Source organism: Lolium rigidum, chromosome 6, assembly GCF_022539505.1.
Source record: "Lolium rigidum isolate FL_2022 chromosome 6, APGP_CSIRO_Lrig_0.1, whole genome shotgun sequence".
Taxonomy (NCBI): Eukaryota; Viridiplantae; Streptophyta; class Magnoliopsida; order Poales; family Poaceae; genus Lolium; species Lolium rigidum.
The window spans coordinates 116956538-116979575 of NC_061513.1; the positions used below are offsets into that span (position 1 = coordinate 116956538).

General features: G+C 51.2%; 2 protein-coding genes and 1 pseudogene across 3 annotated transcripts; 1 reads left to right on the forward strand and 2 right to left on the reverse strand.

Moving 5' to 3' along the window:
* Positions 1 to 267: 267 nt before the first annotated feature.
* Positions 268 to 12179, reverse strand: LOC124668236 (disease resistance protein PIK6-NP-like). Of its 2 annotated transcripts, none has more exons than XM_047205410.1 (4): positions 12108 to 12179; positions 9325 to 9419; positions 8303 to 9208; positions 268 to 2456 (listed from the first exon to the last, which is right to left on the reverse strand). In XM_047205410.1, the coding sequence occupies exons 3-4, from the start codon at positions 9139 to 9141 to the stop codon at positions 416 to 418; spliced, it is 2880 nt and encodes a 959-aa protein (XP_047061366.1). In that variant the 5' UTR covers positions 9142 to 9208; positions 9325 to 9419; positions 12108 to 12179; the 3' UTR covers positions 268 to 415. The 2 variants fall into 2 exon arrangements, with proteins under 2 accessions (XP_047061366.1, XP_047061367.1); XM_047205411.1 differs by having other exon boundaries at positions 12040 to 12117.
* Positions 12180 to 16917: 4738 nt separating this feature from the next.
* Positions 16918 to 18095, forward strand: LOC124665312 (probable serine acetyltransferase 1). Its single transcript, XM_047202728.1, has one exon. It carries the CDS (start codon positions 16918 to 16920, stop codon positions 17836 to 17838), a length of 921 nt encoding a protein of 306 aa, XP_047058684.1. The 3' UTR covers positions 17839 to 18095.
* Positions 18096 to 20111: 2016 nt separating this feature from the next.
* LOC124667340 lies at positions 20112 to 20901 on the reverse strand (annotated as a pseudogene).
* Positions 20902 to 23038: the final 2137 nt, after the last annotated feature.

Sequence of the window (23038 nt, forward strand, 5' to 3'; positions counted from 1 at the left end):
ACCTATCTCCGGTTTTTTCTAGGGTCAAAGCGTACGGACAGACGGTTATTTTGACGGACGAAATTGATTTTTTTTACCTACCAACACCACCGATCCATAACTTATTAGTAGAGATATAATATAATACAAATATAGATAGGTGTAGATTCGTGGCTTTTCGCTGCATAAATATCACTGGAAAAAAAAAGCTTTGTTCAAGTTTTACCATAAACTTTCTGTAACCTGGGTTCATACTCAGGGGAATCACACACAACCATAGAAAAGATTTCAAACAACAATTAAACATTTTCTTATCACATCAAATGAAACCACATGTTGAACAATAAATGTTTGACCAATGTTGGATATGAAAGCATGAATGTCATACATTATCCAACTGAGAGACTACAGTCTATTGGTGTACAATAAAAGAGAATCAGCGGCCCTCCAGCGGACTTCCTGGTCCTTCGCTCCATTCATCAAAGATTACTTTCCTTGTTTGCTCAAAATCAACCCTTTGATGCAAGTAACTACCTATGTCAAGCTTCTTAAAAAATAGAGTAGGGTGGTTAGGATGTGTGCTCGCTGCTCTCTCCATGGCAGTCTCTATGGCTTCAAGAATGCCACAGTTGCCATCTACTTCACATTCCACGGTAATGAGGCAGGGGAGATTCTTGATTCCAAAATCCAGACACTCTAGCTGAACTGCGAACCAAGAATTAAGCTCGAGCCTTTCTAGCTTGGGCATGGATCCTGCCACAAACATCAAATCTACTGGGTGAAATTCTGCCATATAAAAGAAATTTCTCAAGAATAGGAACCCAACTTCACCACTGATTCTGAGCTTTTCGTTTGACTGCTTTGCCTCCTTAAGATGCAGAATAAGCAAAGTGGGTAAGGCTCCAAGGATGCAGAGATCATCCTGCTTGACTCCCTCCAATTCAAGGCGTAGCTCTTGGAGGTTTCTAAGGGATTTCACCCATTTCGGAACCCGTTGGACGGTTGAAGAACAACTAATAAGCTTCTTCAGGTTAAGCAGGCACAAATCTTCCAGTAAGAGGCTGCTCCCGTTCCAAATAGTCATAGAGGAGAGGTTTTTGGTGCCTAGCTTACACAAGGAAGAGAGGATATCTTTGTTGTAATCCTCCCCAACCACATTTGTATCTTTATTGTCAGAATCAGCTTCGGGATGGGGAAGGACAAGGACAAGATTCCTCAAATTGGTTAGCTGGCCCAGGCCCCACAAGAATTCATATGGCTGATTGGAGACGCTAACCTGCTTCAACGTCTCCAGTGCTTGCATCTTCGCAATCCCATTAGGAAATTTAACCAAATTGCTAACAAGTAGACGCGACAATTTTGTGAGGTTAACAATAGATGCAGGTAATTCCAATACATTGGTGCCTCTTAGGTCCAACATCTCTAAGCACCCTAAACGGCCGATTTTTTCTGGAAGCTCATTTATTCTTGTACTTTGGAGGTTCAGGTACCTCAGATGGAACAGACTCGCTATATTATCAAGATGATGTTCATCCAAATTTGAGCAACTCTTCAAGTCTAGAACACGCAGATGTGTGAACTCCTTCAAAGTACGCATGTTCAGGGAATTTCTAAACATGTTAAGTGATCGGACATGAGACAACACCAGACCTGTTCGCATTGTTGAACTTCCTTGGTCGCCGACTTGTAGAGAAAGTCGACGAACAACTTTGCTTTGTGTCCTAATTGTTGGTATGGGAACACCAACCAAAGTAAGGAAGTTCTCTTCGATGGATTTGGATATGAGGAAATCAAGAATTGTATCATGAACTCGACAACCCTTCACCTTACCAAATTTACCTGTCTTAAAAGGTTGGATCAAACTCCTATTGATGAGCTCATTAAAACACATTTCTCCTAGCTCATACACTGTATATCTGTCATCCGTATGAATGATTCCTTCACCAATCCACCTCCATATAAGACCTTTCTTCATAATAAGAGAATCTTCCGGAAAGATACTCAGATATAATAGGCAGGTTTTCAGATGAGGAGGCAAATCAAAGTAACTCAGTGACAGGATCTTCATCATCCTTTCAACACTGGGATTTCTTTCTAGTGCACGACCAATTGAATCTTTCACCTGATTCCATACATCCTCTCTTCTCTCTTTGTTAGCCAACAAGCCACATATAGCAATGATTGCCAGAGGTAAGCCATCACATTTTTTCAAAATTTCACAAGAAACTTTCTCAAGGTGTGACGGGAGATCTTCTTTAGAGTCGAATAGTCTTCTGCGAAATAATTCTCTTGAATGCACCATAGTAAGCGGGCTTATATTGTAAATTTCGCCTCCAAAAGAGCTGCGGCATGATTCAGCAACATCGTTTATCCGAGTAGTGGTGATTATGATACTGCCAGAACTAGTCATGGGGAATACAAGCTTAATAATACACCATGTATCCATGTCCCATATATCGTCAACGACAACAAAATACCTGCACATGGATTCATAGTTGATGTCAACAAGATACACAAGAAATAAAAGAAACTCAGTCCCCGCGACACCATAGAATTACAGCTACCTAAGAAAGTTGCCACGAGTATTAAATCATCTTAACGAAAAGTGCGCCAAGGCGTGCGCTTAAGAATTCCCAGGCGCTTAAGGCCCTGTTCTGAACGAGAACAAAAGGTATGGAAAACATGTAGAAATAGGGTGGAGTGTAAAGTCAAAGCCTACTACAGGCTTCCAAAACAGATCAAATCGAAACGTTTGGAACGTTTCCCGTGGCTTGCCTTTGGCCTTGAGCAATGTTTTGTTTCCTGTGAAAAACGTAGGAAAGTTCCCGTTACCTAAGGAATGTTGGAAATAATCTTGTCCTAATCATAGTTCGTGTCGCAGTAGTCTATCTAGTTAGTTTTAGCTATGAAGGTTAATCAGGTACCAACTGGTACGGAGCCTAGGGTTAGCCTCCTCTCCCGGCCCCCTCCCGGGCGGCGGCGGAGGATCCACTCGCCCCGCCCCACAGCCGCCCACAGCCGCCGCTGCTGCCAGCCTCGGCCCCAGCCTCAGTCGGCCCTGGCCTTAAACAAGAAGAACGGGAATGAGGAGACTATTTTAAAACAAATGAATGCCTTGCCTCTCTCCGTTTGTTTTAGTCTTCCGCTCCCGAGCCTACCCTCCGCTCAAGCAGCTCACTTAAAGATACATGCCTCTCTTCCCCCTTTCGACCTCCCATAAGTCGGCCTCGCTGCAGGTCACCTCCGGTACGCTCTCAAGCTCGCTTTGCTCTCTTCTACCGCTATCCAGCCATTACGCTTGCTGACTTTATTTAAGCAAGCTAGATGTCTGGACTGCAGGCATACTTGCTCTTCCTCTTCAGTCGAGCAACTCCTGCCACGGCCCCGGCCTCGGTCGGCCCTGGCTCCAGCCTCGGCCCTAGCTTCGGCCACAGCCCCGGCCTCGACCCCGGCTCCGGCTCCGGCCACGGCCACAACCCGGCCCCGGTCCCGGCGGCGGTGGCAGCACCCCCTCCGTCGAACGACGAGGGGAGGGGGGGGAGAGGGTTTCCGCGACGGCGTTCCATGGGAGGTGATGAAGCACCGGTGGAGGAAGCCGGGCGGCACAACTACTTGGCCGGGGCCTGTCGGTAGCCATGGAGGATTTCGTGGAGCGGTGGCGGCCTCCGCCCCGTTGACGGTTCGGCGGTGGTACGCATGATCCGCGCCACCGTCCTCTTCCCTGGTGATCCGGCAGGAGGGACTGGCGGCGTGGGGGCTTGCTAGTCTTGCTTTGTTTTTGGTGGCGGTCCTCGGGTTTCTCGCAAGCGAAGATGAAGATCTTTCGGAGGTCACTTTGCCTTGATCTGGCTGGAGAGATGAGTTCCGAAAAGCTCCGCAGGCGAATGTAACCGCTAGAGTTTGCTGGATCGGGTGGTATTCGGTCGCGCGCATCCATGTTTTTGTTCCGACCGTTTGGCTCCGGAGGGAGCGGCGCGAAGGTGAATACCAGGTGACTTTTTGGTCCATGGTGAAGTCAGAAGAAGGAATATCATGAAGGCCGAATTGGTGAACTGGCTAAACAAGGTTCGAGTCTCCGTGATGCTGAGGGATTTGCTTGGCGTTCCATGGTGGACTGGCTAAAGGAGGTTCGAGGTGGACTGGATAAAGGATTTCACCATGGAACCAAACAGACGTGTCAAACAGGAGAGCTTCGCGCGACGCTCTCTTGAAACCAAGCGTTTGGAAAAAAAACATAGCGAAGCTCTGCTATATGACACGTCTATTTGGTTCCATGGTGAAGTCAAAGGCTATTTGGTTCCATGGTGAAGTCAAAGGCGGAGAATGGTATGGAAGCCAAGTTTTGAGGACTAGTGTTGGTGGTTTGAGTCTTTGCGTCGATGGTGAACTTGCTTAGTGTTTTGGGCTTCATGCGAGTGGGGGCGTCAACACATGAGAAGTTCAATGTGTTGTGCCTGGCAATGGACTTGTTGAAGACATTTTTTTAAGATGGACTTGTTGAAGACATTTTTTTTTAGAGCAAGGACTTTTTTCACGGTGAAAACCTAAGATCTATGATTGGCCGATGATGACGCTTGTGCACTGTTTCCTTCTTGGAGGTGCCGTTTTTGGAGAACTTGGACTTCAGGCGTTGTCACGGTGATGTTTGTGTTGGTACTGTAAGGATCGAAACACTATAGAGGGACTTTTCTTTTCTTTTCTTTTTTTAAACTTTTTTCTTGGTTGTGTACATCCGTACTACCATTAGGCTTGTGCACTGTTTCCTTCTTCGAGGTGTCACTTTTGGAGAACTTGGACTTCAGGTATAGTCATGGTGATGTTTGTGTTGGTACTGTAAGGATCGAAACACTAGAGGGACTTCTCTTTTTTTTAACTTTTTTCTTGGTTGTGTACATCCGTACTACCATTAGGGTATGATGTTGTTACAGAGTCCGGGTGTAATTATTATCTTCACAATATTAATATATGTCCTTTATCAAAAAATTGCTCGAGAGGACGAAGGCATTGACATGACTCTAATCCTTTTTTAGGTGCGCCTCGTTCCCCTCGTTCATTCCAATGGGGTGATGGTGGAACCCTAATGCGCCGCCACCTCTAGCCCCCAACCTTCTCCTCCTCCCCCGTCATCGCCAGAGGGCGCGACCGGGCAAAGCCTGGCCAGTGGCGGCGGGGCTCCTCTCACCTTCTCACCCATTGGGGACGTCTTGGGATGCCTCGTACTGGTCGGAATGTGGTGCGGCTAGGCGTCACGGCGAGGTTGCTCTGGTGGCGGCACAGTGATAGGCATCTAGGTGGACTGCATCCAATCCTCTGGGTGGCATAGGCGGCGTAGGCCACGTGGCCATCTCGGCGGCCATGATCTGCGTGGCGGCGAGGCCAGCGATGGGAGGCGCATGCCACGTGGACGTCTCGATGGTTTGCATGGCGGCGGGGCCTCTAGTGCCCGTTTCGAGTCTGGGGATGCCACGTCATGTAAGCTTGCCATTTTGGTAGCTGCATTGCGGACCATATGGTGGGGATGCGCGGATGTCGGTGAAAATCGAGTCGGGCTCAGTTGGCGGATGATGGCGGCTACTGGGGCGTACGTTGTTACCTTGTCAAAGGTTTTGTCTATGCATCTCTCACATCCTCTCTCGGGTTGTTCTAGGGGGAAACCCTAGATCTGGGCAACCCGGATCAGATAATGCTCGACGTCGTTCTCCCTCTTGGGGGCATTGTCTTGGAGTAGCCGCTGGTCAAAGGGGAAGAAGTTGGAGCGGCTTCGGTGGCATGGTGCCGAGTGGTCTCAGTGGCAACCGCGCGTACGTGTTGATAACGCGCGCAGGGTGGTAGCGTTGTTTGGCGTTCTGGTGGCATCAACGGCATACCTGACAAGATCATTGCTTTAATACTTTGATCATGCTGATGATGGGCCAGCAGAAGACGGTGGTAGCAGCAGTTTGAGTGTGCATGTTGGTGTGCGATCAGGGCTAGCTGGACCGGTGTGTGCTCCTGCCTCAGGACCAGCAGTAATGCGAGGTTATGCATAAGGGTTGAGACCTCAGGACCTCATGGAAGCTGTGTTGGAATTTCGCCCACGGGTCAATCACTTAAAACACACGAACACAAAAACTATGGCCAAGGGTGCGTGTTTCACCCTACATTTTTTCTCTTAATTTCTGGCTATCCAACTAGAACAGGGTTCATATTTCCAATACTCAGCAGCTTGATCAAACCAAGCTCCAGCAATTTCCGAATCACCCTCAAGAATAGCCTGTTCTCCTCGGTCAAAATAGGCGGTTCCTTCCCTTATAACCTTAGTTAAGAGTTTCGTGCATCATACGGCTCATAAATTGCTATTTTAATTTCTCCTATCTCAGAATTTGATTTCTGAAAAATCGATCCCATTTGTTTTTGGGCCTAAATCAATAGGCATATGACCAAGTATACTCTTAGCATGTATAGGACACTAGCTGACAGCCTGACAGTAGCTGCCTACTAAATCCTATACGAACTAGGACTCGACATGACATGGATGCATCTTATCTCTGGTACAACATCTAGATCTTGGTTATGACATACACTCGACGGAGGCTACTAGGCTCAAGGTTATGACATACACTCGACAGAGGGAGAGGGAGTAGCTACTCAGAGATCACTTTGAACAGTATTCCTTTTCAGGGAGTTCTAGCAACAGGGGTTACTCGGCTCAAGGTTACGATATACACTCGACAGAGGGAGAGGGGGTATCTATGTTCTTAAAGATGCTACAATATCAGAAGAGAAAAAAAGTGTTTATACGACAGTGTGTTGTTGGTACTCTCTCCATTATATTTCAATTGACATCAGCAGTCTTCTGTACAAATATTTTGAAAATAACTATTACTTTCTGTACCGCCTCCTCCTCGTCAACCCCCGACGGAGATCCTCAGCCTGAACGCTTCCTCCCGGGTCGCTCCCTCCCGAGCGGCTCTGGAGGCGCCACCTCCACCCTCCACCCTCTCCCCCTCTGGCCGCTGCCCTCACCAGCGGTGGTAGCAGCCCCCTTCTCGTCAAGCGGCGGTGGGGATGGAGAGGTGCTGCCCGATGGCTTCTCTCGGGAGTTGGGGCGTCGCTCGTGGGGGCACAGAGCGACGCGGTGGTCGCTGGCCGAGGCCTGAGGATCTCCGTCGGGGGTTGATGAGGAGGCGGCGGTACATTGGCGGGCACGACGGTGATCTGCGCCATCGGGACGAGATCTAGGCTGTGAGGCCCGATCTTGACCAGATGGATTCAGCCAGGGCCAATGTTGTGTGGTCTATGGCTGTCCTCGGGACGCCGTTGACTTGTAGCCTGGCGCTGGACTACCTCCTTCCTCTTTGGTTCCGTCAAGGAGACGACTAGCGGCGTTGGGGCCCTGCCAGTCTCGCGAATAAAGGCGGCGGTCCTAGGGTTTCTCTTGTGCGAAGATGAAAAACTGCCCGAGGCTTGTCGTTCTTGATCTGGCCGGAGTGTTGAGTTCCGAAAGGCTCCGCCGGCGAATGTAACAGTGCATATATTGCCTAAGTTTGCTGAATTGGATGGTATTCGGTAGTGCGCATCCATGCTTTTATTCCGACCGTTTGGTTCTGGAGAGAGCGACGCGAAGCTCTGTTCTATGTTGCCATCAGATGATATTTTGGTCCATGGTGAAGCCAGAGGCGGAGAATATCATGAAGGCCAGATTGGAGGACTAGCAATGAAGGTTCGAGTCTTTGTGTTGTTGAGGAACTTGCTTGGTGTTCTAGGTTTTAGCAGTATGTAAGTGGGGCCGGCAGCACAGGATCTTACCTTTCAGGTGAAAATCCAAGGCTTGGCCTTAATTGGTTGTGCCTGACAATGGCCTAGTTGAAGGAATTGTTTTGAAAGTAGGAACTATCTTCAAGGTGACCTAAGATCTTTTTATCGGGTGACAATGGCGACTGTTCCCTTCTTGGAGGCATCGCTTTTGGAGAGGCTGGAGTTCAGGTGGTATCTTGGTGGTGCAAGTAGGTGATGTCTTGGTGGTGTAAGTATTGTTGCTGCTAAGATTGTACCGTAGCGAGGCTTTTCATTTCTTAGTTTTCTTTCTCTTTGTTTGGCTGTGTGCATCCGTACTATCATTAGGATAAGGATAGTGCTGTTGCATGTAGGATGTAATTCGTATCTGTCGATATTAATATAATCCATTTATCAAAAAAGATAACCGATGGGAAAAAATGAACATGAAGTACATGGAATTGTTTTTAAAAATTAATAGTAGTATGCTTTGATGTGAAATATCTAAATAACTTTCTTAATTGTATACATTTGAGGACAACAAGTAGACACAGAACAGAAATTGTACCTTCTGTCTGTTAAGAAATCCAAGATCCTGCCGATGAGTTGTTGTATACTCCCTGCTTTAGTGTTAGAATAATCTTGGCCGCTAACTTCACTAAAAATAGTTCTTAAGATATTCATCATATCCGGATTTCGCGACACTGATAAGAATGCCCGACATTGGAATTTGCCTTTGAGGTCTTGAAACACTTGGTTTGCAAGAGTTGTCTTTCCCATTCCTCCAAATCCTACGATGGACACCAACTTCGGTTGTTCTTTAGTTGATCCACGTTCAGTCAACAATTTGATAATATCAGCTTTGGGTTGATCAATTCCAACAAGTTTGGAGGCATGCTCAAACATAGAAAGAGCTCTAGGGTCAACAGCTGCCTTAACGATCCGAGAGAAATTGATGGTGCTGAAGGAGGCATCACGAGTCTTGTACCGCTCATTCCTGTCGCCAACCTCAATGGTTTGCTTCTTCATATCTTGGATCACGTTGCCAATCCGACGACGAGCCTTCAGCTTCCCCAACTTCCACAGTGAGGTCTTGATATTTTCAATGAGTCCATCTGGCTTGATAACTTTGTCATTGACATGTTCCATGAAGTCGTCGATGCAGTCCTCCATGCCATAGGACAGCTCGCGCACCGCCGTCATCCATACTTTTTCTTGCAAATCCAGATCCTCCTCTTCTGACATTTTGAGAAGAAACGCGTGCATGGCAGCAAGTTCATCTATGAGGAACCTGATATCGCCATGCACACCCTTGAAACGCTTGTACTCCTCGCCAAGCAGAGCAGCTAGCTTTCCCAGGACAGGTTTTAGAACGCCCGTCGCCACACTCACTAGAGCCGCCTCCATGGCCTCAGCTCTCGATTTGTCAATTATAAGTGGAGGCACTGAACAGCTGGATATTTGCTGTTATACCCTGAAAAGAGGATTAACCCAAGTAAGGGCAAACATTTTTATACTGAACAAGCTAGAGATCGACCCTGTGCTGCATTATAGGAGATCGAAGCACGACACGAGGAGATGGGGTCGTACCTACGGAGATCACCAGTAGCAACTCAGAGATCACTTTGAACAGTATTCCTTTTCTCCACAGTTTTCCTTTTCTCCACGCTGAGTCGATTTAAACCCTGAAAAGCAGATGAATCAACCGAAGTGAACCGACCATTTTTATTAAACGAAAGCAAAAGCTTTGCCTTATCTATTAACTAAGAAGAAAATACCCAGTTAATTAGCAGAAAACCGGGCGAAAACCATACAACATCACCACACACAGAGCCACACCCACTCTTGCCACAATGCCAACCCCACCCAAGAAAACCAACGCACTACAACTGAGAACCCGACAGCAGCAACCCCACTCGGAACATAACACAGAAAACAAACCCAAGAACAAAGACACCAGGCACAACAACTCGAGAAGATGGGATAATGATCAAGCAGCCATTGATGCCTTCCTTGAGGCACCGCTCCTCTTAACTTTGCTCTTGAAAGAATTCTTCTTTAGAATGTCAGATCCCTCCTTGCTTTTTCTCCTCATTTCCCTCTCCTTTAGAAGACACCCAATGGTCTTGCCAGATCATGGGTCTTCAGCCTCCAAGCTGACGAGAAAGTCACAAAGCTTTTTGGCGAAGAGTGCTCCAGGAATAGATGGCAAAGCACTCGACGCAACAACCTCGTCACCCACGGAAACCACCTTCCTGATGGGCTGAGTTGAGTGAATGGCAACATCATCCAAACCTTCCTGCTCGACGAGAGTGAGCGTTTGGCTAGGCTCTGACAATGGTGGTGCGGGCGACAAAGGCACTGCTGCAGTCTCAAGAGAGTCTGCCGTCTGATGCACCATCGACAAAGGCAAAGCAGGCTCCTCACACAACCTTTGTAGCTCTGGCATGAATTGAAGAAACGGAGCCACCGCCACGACTCCGACGAGAGCCTCTCTCTCAGGCAACGGCGACGTGCATGGCCTACCACGAGGGGAGAGAGGACTGTAGAGCTTTACCTCCCCATTGCTCATGGGCCCGGCATGGGGTTCAGCCAGAGGGGTGAAGACGGGTATAGCAGGGAGCCTACCAAGAATAGCCTCCGCCCTTGTCAAAAATCTACCAATCCGTGTGAGGCAACCTTGCAGCTCAAAACGGATCAACTCAACCTCCTTTGCGAGGGCGGGCTGGAATGATACAAATGCCATAGGGGCTTCTTTGACAGGCGTAGGTGAAGGAGCAGAGCGTCGAAGAGAAGCCTCATGCTGCATTTGCAGGGTGGTATGGATGGCGACATTGGCATCGAAGGGCCTGAAGGCGATGTCGCCAAGGGATGCAGCAACCCGTTGTTGAGGAGGTGGCGTCAGCGCAGCGTGCGCGCAGGCTGGTTGTTGACAAGGCAAACTAGACTGGCGAAGACGAGCTTGAACAGGAGGCGGATGGGGAGCGGTACAACCATTAGCCATGTGACCAAAACTGCGACAATTGTTGCATCTCAGCTGCTCTCCGCATATGGACGCCCAGTGCCCCTCCTCGTGGCATCAATGGCACCTTCCTTCCAGCCACTCGAGAGGCGATGGACAAGCTTGGAAGGCCAGAGGTGTGATATCCGTGCGGCGCGGACGATGACGCGGTTGAACAAGCGGCCATGGCGTCCAGGAGTCGCCCGTCCGCAGCAGAAGGAGGTGTAGGCTGGGAGGAGAAGCGGGCAAGCCAATTGCCCACCCCACGCCCAGCAGCAGGATGGAAAGACGACCCGTGGAAGGAGCTGCTCACTGTTGTGGAACCAGGAACGTTAGGAGAAAAGTTTGAGTCAGCGCGTGTGTCGGTCACTCCATATCCTGTCCGTCCAGTTTTCTTGAGATACGAGCCACGCGAATTGCGTCAGCGTCATTATGGGAGTAGTCGACGTGATTAGCGACACCGGTTTGTAGGCATATTCTTTATGGGCCCTGCTACACGGTGCTATAGCACCGTATTGTCTACCGCAGTGCTCCCCCTGTCGGAAACGTGAATCTTTCCAAAAGATAGTAAGTTGGTTCACCTGTGATAGCGACAGGTAACCACTTTGGAAACATAAAAACAGTCTTGCGGATTGTAACCGCGGTGCTACACTTTGGAAATTGGAAAACAGTCTAACTGACCACGCCCATGGAAACTGACCACGAGAATAGCTGGTCCTCCAGGTTTTCTTCTTTCAGACTTGCACATGAAGTCTAGATGCAAAACTTTATCTAATTGTTACAAAAAATTACATCCTCTAAAAACACCTCATACCACTTATTTTGTGATCTAATTCAGGATGTAAAAAATAGAGGGATGGATGTAGAAATATATAAAAACTACATCCAAAATCACCAAAACCAGGATCACTAATATACTACTGTTTTAAACTTTGAACCATTGAACATTCTGGATGTAGAAAAATGATAAAAAGTACATCCAAAGTAGAGAAAGAAATTAATATAGTTACATCCTTCTATCAATCTGAAAGCCAAAAAATTAAGAGCAAGTCTGCAAAAATTACATCTAGGACATAATTTACAAACTACTACAGATTAGGAAGTAAAACAATTGAGAGGCAAATAATAGTCTCCAAAAAAATACATCCAGCAAACATAATTTAGATTCTTCTATTGATCTGGGAGTAAAAAATTACATCAGAAATATGAACATAGAGTAGATCAACGAGTAATAAGTACAGGAGTGCAGGACAAGCATGAACACACGGAAACATTACAAATGGAGGAAACAAGCCATATATTACCAAGAAGCAGATGGCTACGAATAGGATGACGAGAAGGAGGAGACAAGGCGAGATCGGCGGTGGGTCACCTCATACTATGGCCCCGTCAAGCGGTGGCTACCTCAAGGCGCAGCTCCCCTCCCGCTGCGGCAGGCACGCACGTGCTCGCTGCGTCCCTCGACGGCGGCGCTCAATGGAGAAATCGCAACCGCGTCAACCAGCTGATACCTCACCTCCCCAGCTCGGCCGCCGGTCGCCGCCTACCCGCTCGGCCGCCGGTCAGAGCATGCCCCCGCATCTGACGGAGAGGGATCTGTGAGGGAGAGAGATTTGTTCGAGGGAGGTGGAGCATGGGGATATTTTGATCGATCTCCTGAAGCGGTCAGTGGGGGCAACGCACAGCAGAGACGATCCACAGCACCGGCCAAAATGTCCAGTTAGTTTCATTTGCGTCGGGCTCGCAGACGTTATGGGGCTCAAGATGACAGTTTGCGTCCGAAATATCTCTAACGGTGCGGACGTATTTTTTTAGCGGAGACAGCGTTAAAGTTGTTAATGGCGATTTAACGTTCCGTCGAGGCCTGCCGCCGGCGATTACCGGTTCCCGCGCTACGTCGTTCCCGCGCTTGGCTAACACATTGGAGTGTTTCGCCAGCATTTCGCGCGCGCGGAAAACGACCTGCGCGGCCACACCATTTCCCACCCCGCCGTGGCTACATATGGTGGACACCAGTGGGGGTGACGGGCACACCTCAAGCTAAACCCTAGCATCCATCTATGGCCGAGCACAACCTTAGCTGGAATCAGGTTGTTCAGATGTGCCACCAAGCCCATCCAAAGGAGGACGAGCAGCTAGTCGCCGACGCGTTTCAGGTCGAGCAGCTGGACCTGGAAGCGGCGGAGGCAGAGGTTGCGGAGGCGGAGGTGGCAGAGCGCCTCGCGACGGCTAGGGCGGAAATCGTCGACGCCAGGGCTGAGCTCGCCGAGGCGCGAGCGGCGATGGCGGCCCCACCCACGGACGTCGTCATCCACGACATCGCCAACGACGACTACGTCGTACCCAGCCGCTTCGAGTGCGCCTGCGACCAGCAGGTTCCACTCGCGTCCTTCGAGACCCTTGCTGGGGACTCCCTGCGCCGTCAGGTTTGGGCAGCGGAGGGAGGAAGCCCACAGCTATGTGGTCGCCCATGGCTCGGGGTACATGTGCTCCGACCTGGATTCGCTCCAGCGGAGGGTTGAGCAGGAGAACCGGGAGCTGGCGGATGCAATCGTCGCCAGGGACGAAGCAATGGCGAAGGCGGCTAGGGACAAGGCCCACTACCACGTCCAGATGGCGGCGTTGCAGGCGGCAGGCGTGGAGGTGGCACAGGCGGCAGCCCAGGCGGCGGCGGAGGCGGCCTCCTCTCTGGCCGAGGCCCTCGAACGCCGCAGGCGGCAGGACAAGGTGTCCGATCTCCGGCATACGCGGCGCGCGGATTGCGTGAAGCGCTCGCGTTTCGACGATGCCGCCGGCCCCTCCGGCGGCCAGTAGTAGGCAGCGCGACGGCGAGTAACCCCGACCGTGGTAGGCCGCGCAGCGGCGAGTACGTACGGTCGTTGTAATTTTAGGTTAACTCGACTAACCATCTCTGTAAAGATGGTCCTTTTGGTCAATCAATAGTAATGAAGAAATATTTTGATTACCTAGTCATCCAGGTTTGCGTCACCGCGGACGGCCCAGTTGCTTTCTGTCACCCCGCTGAAGCAGGACTCAGACGCATTTTCGGTCTCCGCAGACGGAAGTGGTCGCTCAGAGCATCTCCACCGGTAGCCCCCAAATAGGCGCCGACAGGGCGTCGGCACTGCATCCTCTATTTGGCGTGTTCCCACACTGGCGCACCCAAAATGGAGGCCCCGATAGATGTTTTGATTTAAAATTATAAATAAATGCATAGAAAATTGATTAAGAAACATTTTATTCCACAAACTAATACATAATTGGGAACGTGGTTTACATGAAGATATAGTTTGGAACATGGTTTTCCACAAACTAATACATAGTTTGAACCATGGTTGACACAAATATAAAACATTGCAAAAAAAACTAGACCTAACTAGGCCGATCATCGCAGGTTTCGTGTGTTCGCTGCCAAGAAAGAACACCCGAGGGCACATCCAGTCACTCAAACTGAAAAATCCAGCTGGCGAGGGTGCCCCTGTTGGTTCTTCCGGGAAGAACATCCAAAAACATGCAAGCCGATATTCGCTGCGAAGAAACAACACTCGTCAATCGCCGTCCTCATCGGCGCTGTCGATGTGGTAGTTCCAACGGCAACGCGTCTCGTCGAACACCTTGACGCTCATGTCCCTGTCGCCAAAGTAGGAGAACACGAGCACGAAGCCGGCTTGGAGGCTGTGGTAGCGCGCGAACTTCTCACAGCCAATGTGGTGGTACATCTTGCCGCGCGCGTCGTAGATGACGTCCACGATCCACCTGTAGTAGCCGCACGAATCCGCCCGCAGATGCAGCGTGCCCGGGCGGTCGTCGCCAGCGACGAAGTCGGCGAAGGTGTCCGGCCTGGATGCCGCGTGGGTCGCCCTTGAGGACGAGGACGAACTCGCACAGCACGGGCCCCTCCTCGTCCATCTCCGACGATGAAGACGACGGCGTCGCAGGCGACGGCGTGCGTGCAGCTCTGCCGCGGCCACGGCCACGACCACGGCCGCATCCTCGGCCTCGACCAGACATGGCGTCGTCTTTTCAGATGGTGGCGGCTAGGGTTGGGGCGAGAGGCGCTAGGGTTTGTGTGTGAGAGGAATGATGAGAGGCGGCCCTTTTTATAGGCCGGAGGGAGGCGGGGGAGCGGGGGAGCGGTGACGCTCATTAACAGCGGCACGAAAAGCAAGGCGTGCGCGATGGGACGGTTCGTCGCGCGCGTCTGCGGAAACTGCACCGTCGTTGCGCTCCAATAACTCCTATCGCGAGGTAGGCGACGGTTAGGTTAAAATTGAATGAGCCGCTGACGCGTCGGCCCCGCCACTCCCCGCTGGCGTCGACTTTTGGGATGTGTGGCTGACAGGCGGCTCCCACGACCAAAAACTTCAGCCTCGCAAGGCGCCGGCGCGCCCAATTCGCGCCCTTGACGAAGGGGCCGGCACGGAGTTATCGGCGATTCTATTGAGCTCCAAAATTGGTTGGTGCCGTTTGGAGCGCACCGATACGAGCTTATTTTCGTTCCCGACCCAAATTACTATCCAGACCGCTAACGGGCCGCCGGTGGAGATGAGAGCCCTAAGGGTCTGTTTGTTTGGGCTGCAGCTTTTGAGAAGCAGCTGTAGCTGTTGAGCTGTGGAAAAGCAGCTGTGAGAAGCAGCTGTGAGAAGCAGAGATTTGATGTTTGGTAGGAGTGCTGTTAATAGGCTGCTGCAACTGTGACGAAGGATGAAATCTCTGAAATGCCCTCGAATTTGAAGAAGTAGTTTAAATGCCGATTTGACACTAATCAACTATTTCTGACTGTTTTACGAGACTTGTTCATATTAAATATAAAACATTACACATATTCAAGATAATACAAGTGTTGTGACATTTATATTACAAGACACATCTCATCAACCCGAAAGAGCAACAAGTTTTTCACTTCTTCACATGTGCCCAAAAGAGCTGAATTGCCTCAATTTACCGGTTATTTTTCTAATTGCCTGTAAGTCGAATTTTTTTTGGCAATTATATTACAAATGTAAGTCGAAATTTTTGTGGCAATTATATTACAAATGTATGCAAATCTACCTACATATCCTTGCAGATTTTCAATTAACACTACACATAAACAGATTTTCAATTACAAATGTCAGCCGCTGCAGGGGAGCACATCGGAGCAGGTCGGCGGCGGCCGCTGCAGCAGGTCGTCGGCCGCTGCAGGGGATGGCGGCCCTGGCGGCGGGGAAGGGCGGCGGTCGAGGTTGGGAAGGGCAACGGCCGGAAACGGGGACGGGACGGGGGCGGGAGGGCGTCGTCCGGCAGGGAGGCGGCCGCCGCGGGCGAGGTGGGGATGGCGGCCGGAAACGGGGGCGGGAGGGCGTCGTCCGGCAGGGAGGCGGCCGCCGCGGCTGGTCATGGAGGCGCCCTCCTCGCTCGCGGATTTGGGGATGGAGGCGCGGGCTGCGGCCGCGGGTCGCTGGCGGTAGAAAACGCGGCGGCGGCGGCTATGGGGAAGAACGACGGCGGCTATGGGGAAGAACGGCGGCGGCGGAAACCCTAGCTCGGGATAGGGAGGAGGATGGAGCGCGTGGGGTGGGGGAAATGGGAACTCGGGGTGGGGGTCAGTCTGGGCCTCTGGGGGCACCTCTCGGTGGCAGTTTTTTCGTAGTTCTTCCTAAGTCATGAGGGTAATGTTGTCCACCGTATTTCGGGAAGCTCGGGAAGTAGGCAAAAGCACCTCGCGGGCTGCTTCGATCGATTCCACTTCCGGTAGTTCATTTGCCTACGCCGCTTCGCCAGCGCTTATCTATTTTTATCGCTTCGTTCGCTGACCCTCTTGGAGCCAGCAAAGCGGCTGGCCAGTGGGCGAACAAACAAGTGACCTAAGACTACACGGTGCCATGGCAATAATTAGATTTTGGGATTCTTTATTCGCACGCATGGCAGTTTTTCGCTCCTCCTTTTTTTGTCGAGGGCAAAGCCAAAGCTAGGCCACCGAAGTCCACCACGGGGAGACGGGCCCATTTGCGCTCGGCAACTCGGGCTCGTGGTCTCCGCGTCGTGTCGTGTTGCGTGTACCACCTCGCCTTGGTTGGGAACTTGGGATAAGCTTGGATTGGCTGGTCCACGACGCGGCCCCCGCCTCGTCGCCTCCTATACATGTCATCCCTTCCGCCCGCGGACGGCGGCAAGAGAGTCACCGGCCCAGACACCCAACAATGACGGCCGGGCAGCCCCTTCGCGCAGACCCCGATCCCCAGCCGCGCCGCCACGCGCCGCCGGCCCTCCACCCCGCCGTGGTGCCGGCCTACCCACCCCCGGAATCAGACAGCGAGGAATCCTGGGTCTGGTCCCAGATCAAGGCGGAGGCGCGGCGCGACGCGGACGCGGAGCCGGCGCTGGCCTCCTTTCTCTACGCCACCGTGCTCTCCCACCCTTCCCTCGACCGCTCCCTCGCCTTCCACCTCGCAAACAAGCTCTGCTCCTCCACGCTCCTCTCAACCCTCCTCTACGACCTCTTCCTCGCCTCCCTCGCCGCGCACCCCACCGTCCGCGCCGCCGCCGTCGCCGACCTGCTCGCCGTGCGCGCCCGGGACCCCGCCTGCGCGGGCTTCTCCCACTGCCTCCTCAACTACAAGGGCTTCCTCGCCGTGCAGGCCCACCGCGTCGCGCACGTGCTCTGGGCGCAGTCCCGCCGCGCCCTCGCGCTCGCGCTCCAGTCCCGGGTCGCCGAGGTCTTCGCCGTCGACATCCACCCCGCCGCCGCCATCGGCAAGGGCGTCCTCCTCGACCACGCCACCGGCGTCGTCATCGGCGAGACCGCCGTCGTCGGGGACAACGTCTCCATCCTCCACCACGTCACCCTCGGCGGGACCGGCAAGGCCGTCGGCGACCGCCACCCCAAGATCGGGGACGGCGTCTTGATTGGCGCCGGGGCCACCATACTGGGCAACGTCCTCATTGGCGCCGGCGCCAAGATCGGGGCCGGCTCGGTCGTGCTCATCGATGTGCCGCCGAAGAGCACCGCCGTGGGGAACCCCGCCAGACTGATCGGCGGGAAGAAGGGCGATGACATGCCGCCGGGGGAGTCCATGGACCATACCTCCTTCATACAGCAGTGGTCAGACTACACCATTTGAGGAGCCATTCAGCCGAGCAAAAGGTGCCACTGCCCTCCTCTGTAAGATCTGCCTCCGGTGAGGCGAGAAGGTGAACAGTATTATCGTACATCCCCGTGCTCCACTCCGCCCATATGTACTCAACTATAGGTTCACCCTGTACCTGTAATTTTTGCCAAGATGCTCTGTAGTGAAATGTTATACAGTACCCATCACAAAAGTTGGCATCATCTTTGATGCTTTCTATACTCCGGAACAAAATTGGTGTTGGTACAGTCTGGATAATCGTGCTAAAACTACTTTCTGAACATTCTAGAAAAAAACTACTTTCTACAATTCCAAACATAAAGCGTTCCATTTCTGAAACCAACCGAGGTTTACAACATTCAAGTTATAGAGTTTTTTGGGAAAGCTCAAAATGTAGCCTACAGGACACCGAGCACAACCTACAGACAAAAACATCACTACCCCAAACAAGGGTAAGCTAGCTGCAGATGTCTAAGGCCATCCAGGGTTCTCCTAGGCCAGTTGCCGTAATTCTTGTGAGGATGCCCTCTAGTTAAATGTCACGTCCATTGCTGAATTGTGCATCATCTTTGAGGCCCTCTATAATGGCATCCATAGTTTGACAACTAAAATTGGTGTTGGTACAAATCAAATTGCTCGTCTCCGGATACATGTGCGTTGCGCCGCTGCCCCACCAAACCAAAAACTAAAACCAGAGGAACGGAGCCGTCACGCCGACGGGGGCTGAGATCCACCCCGTCTCCATAGCCCGAAAGCCACATAAGCGAGGAAAATCGCCGGCTACACGGACGGGAGACAAAAATAAACCCTAATCGTCTCCTAAGCCTTCTCTCAGGTGAAGAGTATGACACGTGAGAAAGTACCCATTCCAAAAGTTGGCATTCTATACTCCGCATAACAAAATAGTACCCATTCCGAAGTTGGCATTCTATACTCCGCATAACAAAATAGTACCAATTCCAGAAGTTGGCATTCTATACTCCGCATAACAAAATATTACCCATTCCAGAAGTTGGCATTCTATACTCCGCATAACAAAATTGATGTACGCCCGGATAATTGTGCTCAAACTACTTTCTGGCAATTCCAGATAACCTTCTGAACATGCGTCTCTCCCTCCATATACTTAATACTTTCAGATGTGTCATTTCTTTTAAAACAAACACCGTTGATATGGGAAAACACCAAAACATCCATGCAGCATCTGCAAAATACCAAACAGATCAGCCATGATGTTCTTATTGTGTCTGCCTGTATGGCTACCTATAGGCTCCGGTGACGGCGGCGGGGAGAAGGTGAACTGTACTGTACGTGCTGCGAAGATGCCCTGTTGTGAAATAATGCTACACCCATTACTAAATTGGGTATCATCTTTGACGCCCTCTATATATAATATATAATGGGGTCCACAGTTTGAGAACTAAATTAGTGTTGGTACAAGTCAAATTGCTCGTCTCCGGACACATGTGCTCAAACTAGATTCCAAACATAAAACAGAAACCTGTGGTAAACACTATAGCAGCCCGTGGTTTTAATCAATCTTGTGGGTGATTGATTCGAATCTTCGCACGTTCACACTAATTGATATGATCTCTTATGCTTATTCCATGGTTTTAATCAATCTTGTGGGCGATTGATATGAGTCTTTGGACGTTCGCACTAATTGATATGTTTCCTATGCAATCGTGATGTTCCAACTTGGAACATATCAATTCGGATGAATTTGAATTCAAAGAAGTGGGCAGCAGCCGTCATAGAGACATCTATCCATTCCTCAACGCCGAAGCGATGCGCCGCCATCACCTATCTTCGTAGACATTCCACTAGCCAGCTTAATAGCCATTCCATTCGTATCTTTATTTCATCGCGATTAGCGATATTGTAAGACTATCAATTATGAGGTCACCTTCAGGTAATTTTATTTTAATATTTATTATTGTTATATTAGTCGTGATGTGTGAGTAGTCCTCTCGGCTAAGCCGCTTTTGTTTTGATTGATACGATTTAATCTTTCCTTTCCCATTGGTCTTCCAGACACTGCATGGAATCATTCCATACTTTACATCAATTCTTGCAAGTCTATCTCACTCTTGTGTCATAAACCAATCAAATGATATTACATGATACAACCAACCCGAATCAACAAATGTAGGTGGAAAAAACACTTATTTCACCACAGCCATCAGTTCCATGTTTCCAATGCCCATTGGCAATAAGCTCAAAACCCTGCTTTCGAAGTTGCGCAATGACTTGCATGGCCCGATCAATCACTTTCCGAGGGTGAAGTTCGTGGAGAATGCCCAGGAATTGTTGTTGACAGGGTCGACGATGTGGTCAGCAAGGTTCTCTAGGGGCCCCTTGCTAGTTACGATGGCTTGCACAAAAATTCAAACATGGAGAACATGGCAAGCCGGTCATTCTTGATCTCCTTCACCTTGAGCTCTGTGAATGCCTCTCGGGTCTTCAGCCAAGCCAAGAGGGTTGAAGCTTCCGCCGGGGTAGAGTGGGTCAATAATCTCCCCGAGTGGGCCACTCGCAACACGGTACCCCTCAACAACGCACATGAGCACGACCCGACAATCCCAAATGGTGAGGATGCTCTGTGTGTGGACGAGGCTGGAGTTGCCGAGGTAGTCTAGGCCACCCTCACTGAAGATCTGAGATCCGGCCTTGAATCAAACTGCTTCCACCGAATTTGACACCATTGCGAGCTACAAGCTCCGGGAAGACACACCCAAGCACGTAGAGCATGGCCCACCAACAGTGGATCACCTCAAGCTCCCTATTCTCGGCGAATGTCTTAGGATCGGTCGAGAGACCAGCTGTGCCCCAGCCGTAGTCCCCAGGGAACTCACCGGTGAGGTAGGATGGTGGCTGCCCTGACAATGAGCCAAGGTAGAGGGCAAGGTCATGGCCGTACCACGAGCTTCCAGACGCGGTAGGCTTGGACTTGGAGGCCGCCTTGCGCATCTTAATGCGGCCCTCGCCGAACACATTGGAGGTGGAGAGCTTATCCGCAAGAGTTGGGGAGGAGTGTGCCATGGTGGAAGCTGCCATTGCGGAGGAGCGGACCGGGGAGACAATGTTGCTCGTGTTGTGCTTGTAAGCTATAGGCCGTGGTGTGAAAAAGAGACCTGTGGTGGAGTTTCAATAGTGAGTGCAGCTTGTGACTTCGTGAGGGCCTTACCCGCTATGTCACTGCGTGGATGGGTCCGTCGATATCTCTCCTAATGATATGGTTGAACTTTGGTTTCTTTGATTCTCGTCTTAGCATGCCACCTGTGGTGAACGTATTGCTTACATGTAAAGTGTAACCTTATGAAAGTGGGCGTTGACGAGGATCACCTCGCCAATGCCTAGCGATTGTAGACTTGGGTTTCGGGCGAGAGCGACGATGGAGATTCCGGGAACGAGATTAGGCACACGATGTACCCAGCTTTGGGTCCCCTCGGTGGAGGATCCCTACATGCTGCTAGCAATCTAGTATATGAGCATAAGTATGTTTACATGGTGCCGCCGTAGCGGAGCTATGTTGTCTATCTGTTCTCCCTCTATCGGGTGCCCTGGCTAGCTTTATATATGCAACCAGCCTAGGGTTTTACAAGAGTCCTAGTCGACTACTTCTTCGGGTTGCCTTGTTGGGCCTTCTCCATATTGGGTCGGCCGAGCAAGGTATACTAACAATGGGTACCCGAAGGGTATATGTCGGCGTAGCTAACCGGGAGATGGCATGTGGACATATCGATTTCCAATAGGACTCGGATAGGGAGTCAAGGCAGCAATAGCCAATAAGAATATAGCCATATAGCATGCAAGCATAATGTTGGTGCCGGTGGATATGTGTAAGGGTACATTGCCCTTATGTGTGGTTTTGGTAATTAATGACAACCCCTATGGGCTAATGTTTTCATTGAGTTTATATGAAGGAATATTCCATATGTACTACTTGTATTCCATATGTTGGATTCAAGTATGGATGCCATGAAGATTAAGATATACCTTGTGTATTGGCATCAAGATCATCGATTTGAAGATATATATGTGATATGATCAAGAGGAAGAAATCAAGATGGAGTTCTTATGAGGAACTCAATATTAGCCATGCTCTAGCTTAATCAATGAATGATCAAGATCTTGAGTGCTTGATTCCAAGTGAAGAATTTAAGTTATGGCTCTAAGTCGGCGTCATGATAGTCTCATAAGTTGAGCTATGGTTAAATAAGATTTAGAGCATCCAAACAAATGAAGAATTCTATATACACCTCAAGATAGTATGATAGAGCATGAGAATATACAAGGTTGACCAATACAGAGCGACTTCAACGAGGAGTTCTCCTCTAAGTTCCTCTCCGGCGACTCAGCTGTGGCGCGCGGGAGCTTCTTCTCTCCTTCCGGCGACGATGAGGCTCCGAGGCGTGCGGCAGCGGATCAGGTTCTGCGCGTGAAGATCCCAAGGGCTTGTTTGTTATTTTTTTGTTTCTTCAGTGGTTCCTTCGTGAAATGGGGACAGCCGTCCCATGTCTGGACTCGTTCTTGTAATTTCCAGCTTCCTTACTTAATATAGTTCGGATATTAATACAGAAAAACGCTCCCTCTCTCCCCCCGCGTTGCCCTCCTCTGGCGACAAGGGGGGAACCCTGCCGCCGCCGCCTCTCACCCCTCCACCCCTCTCCCTCGCTTCGCCACCGCTGGAGGGGGGCCGGCAAAGCCGCGCGCGCCCCCGGGGAAGGTGGCGGCGGGGCATTCTCTCCCCCTCCCGCGTCCCCTGGCGAGGAGGAGCTCGCCCGGGCGCGGCGATGTGCGGCGGGCTGGCGGCTGGGCGCCGGCGGGGCTGCGGCGGCGGGTGGTCCGTGGCCAGGTCGAGGTCGGGGGCCGGAGGTGGTGCAGCGGGGCGCGGCGGGGCTTGGGCGGCGCGTGCACAGTGGCCCACATGGGCTCTCGCGGGCCTGCCCGGGCTTGCTCCGGGTCGCCGGCTCGGCCCGGTCGGCCGGCGGCCCGGCTCGGCGCCCCCATCCGCACCCCGGTGGTTCGAAGCGGCGCGGCGGCGGGCGGAGCTCCGGCTCCTCCCGCATGTGGCGTCATCGACGGCGGCTCACAGCTGCTGTCCGGCGAGGGTGAGCGGGGTGGCAGCCCCTCTCCCCGCTTCTTCCGCCGCGGGTGGTGATCCGCCGGTTGTTGTCGGCTGCTCGCCGCG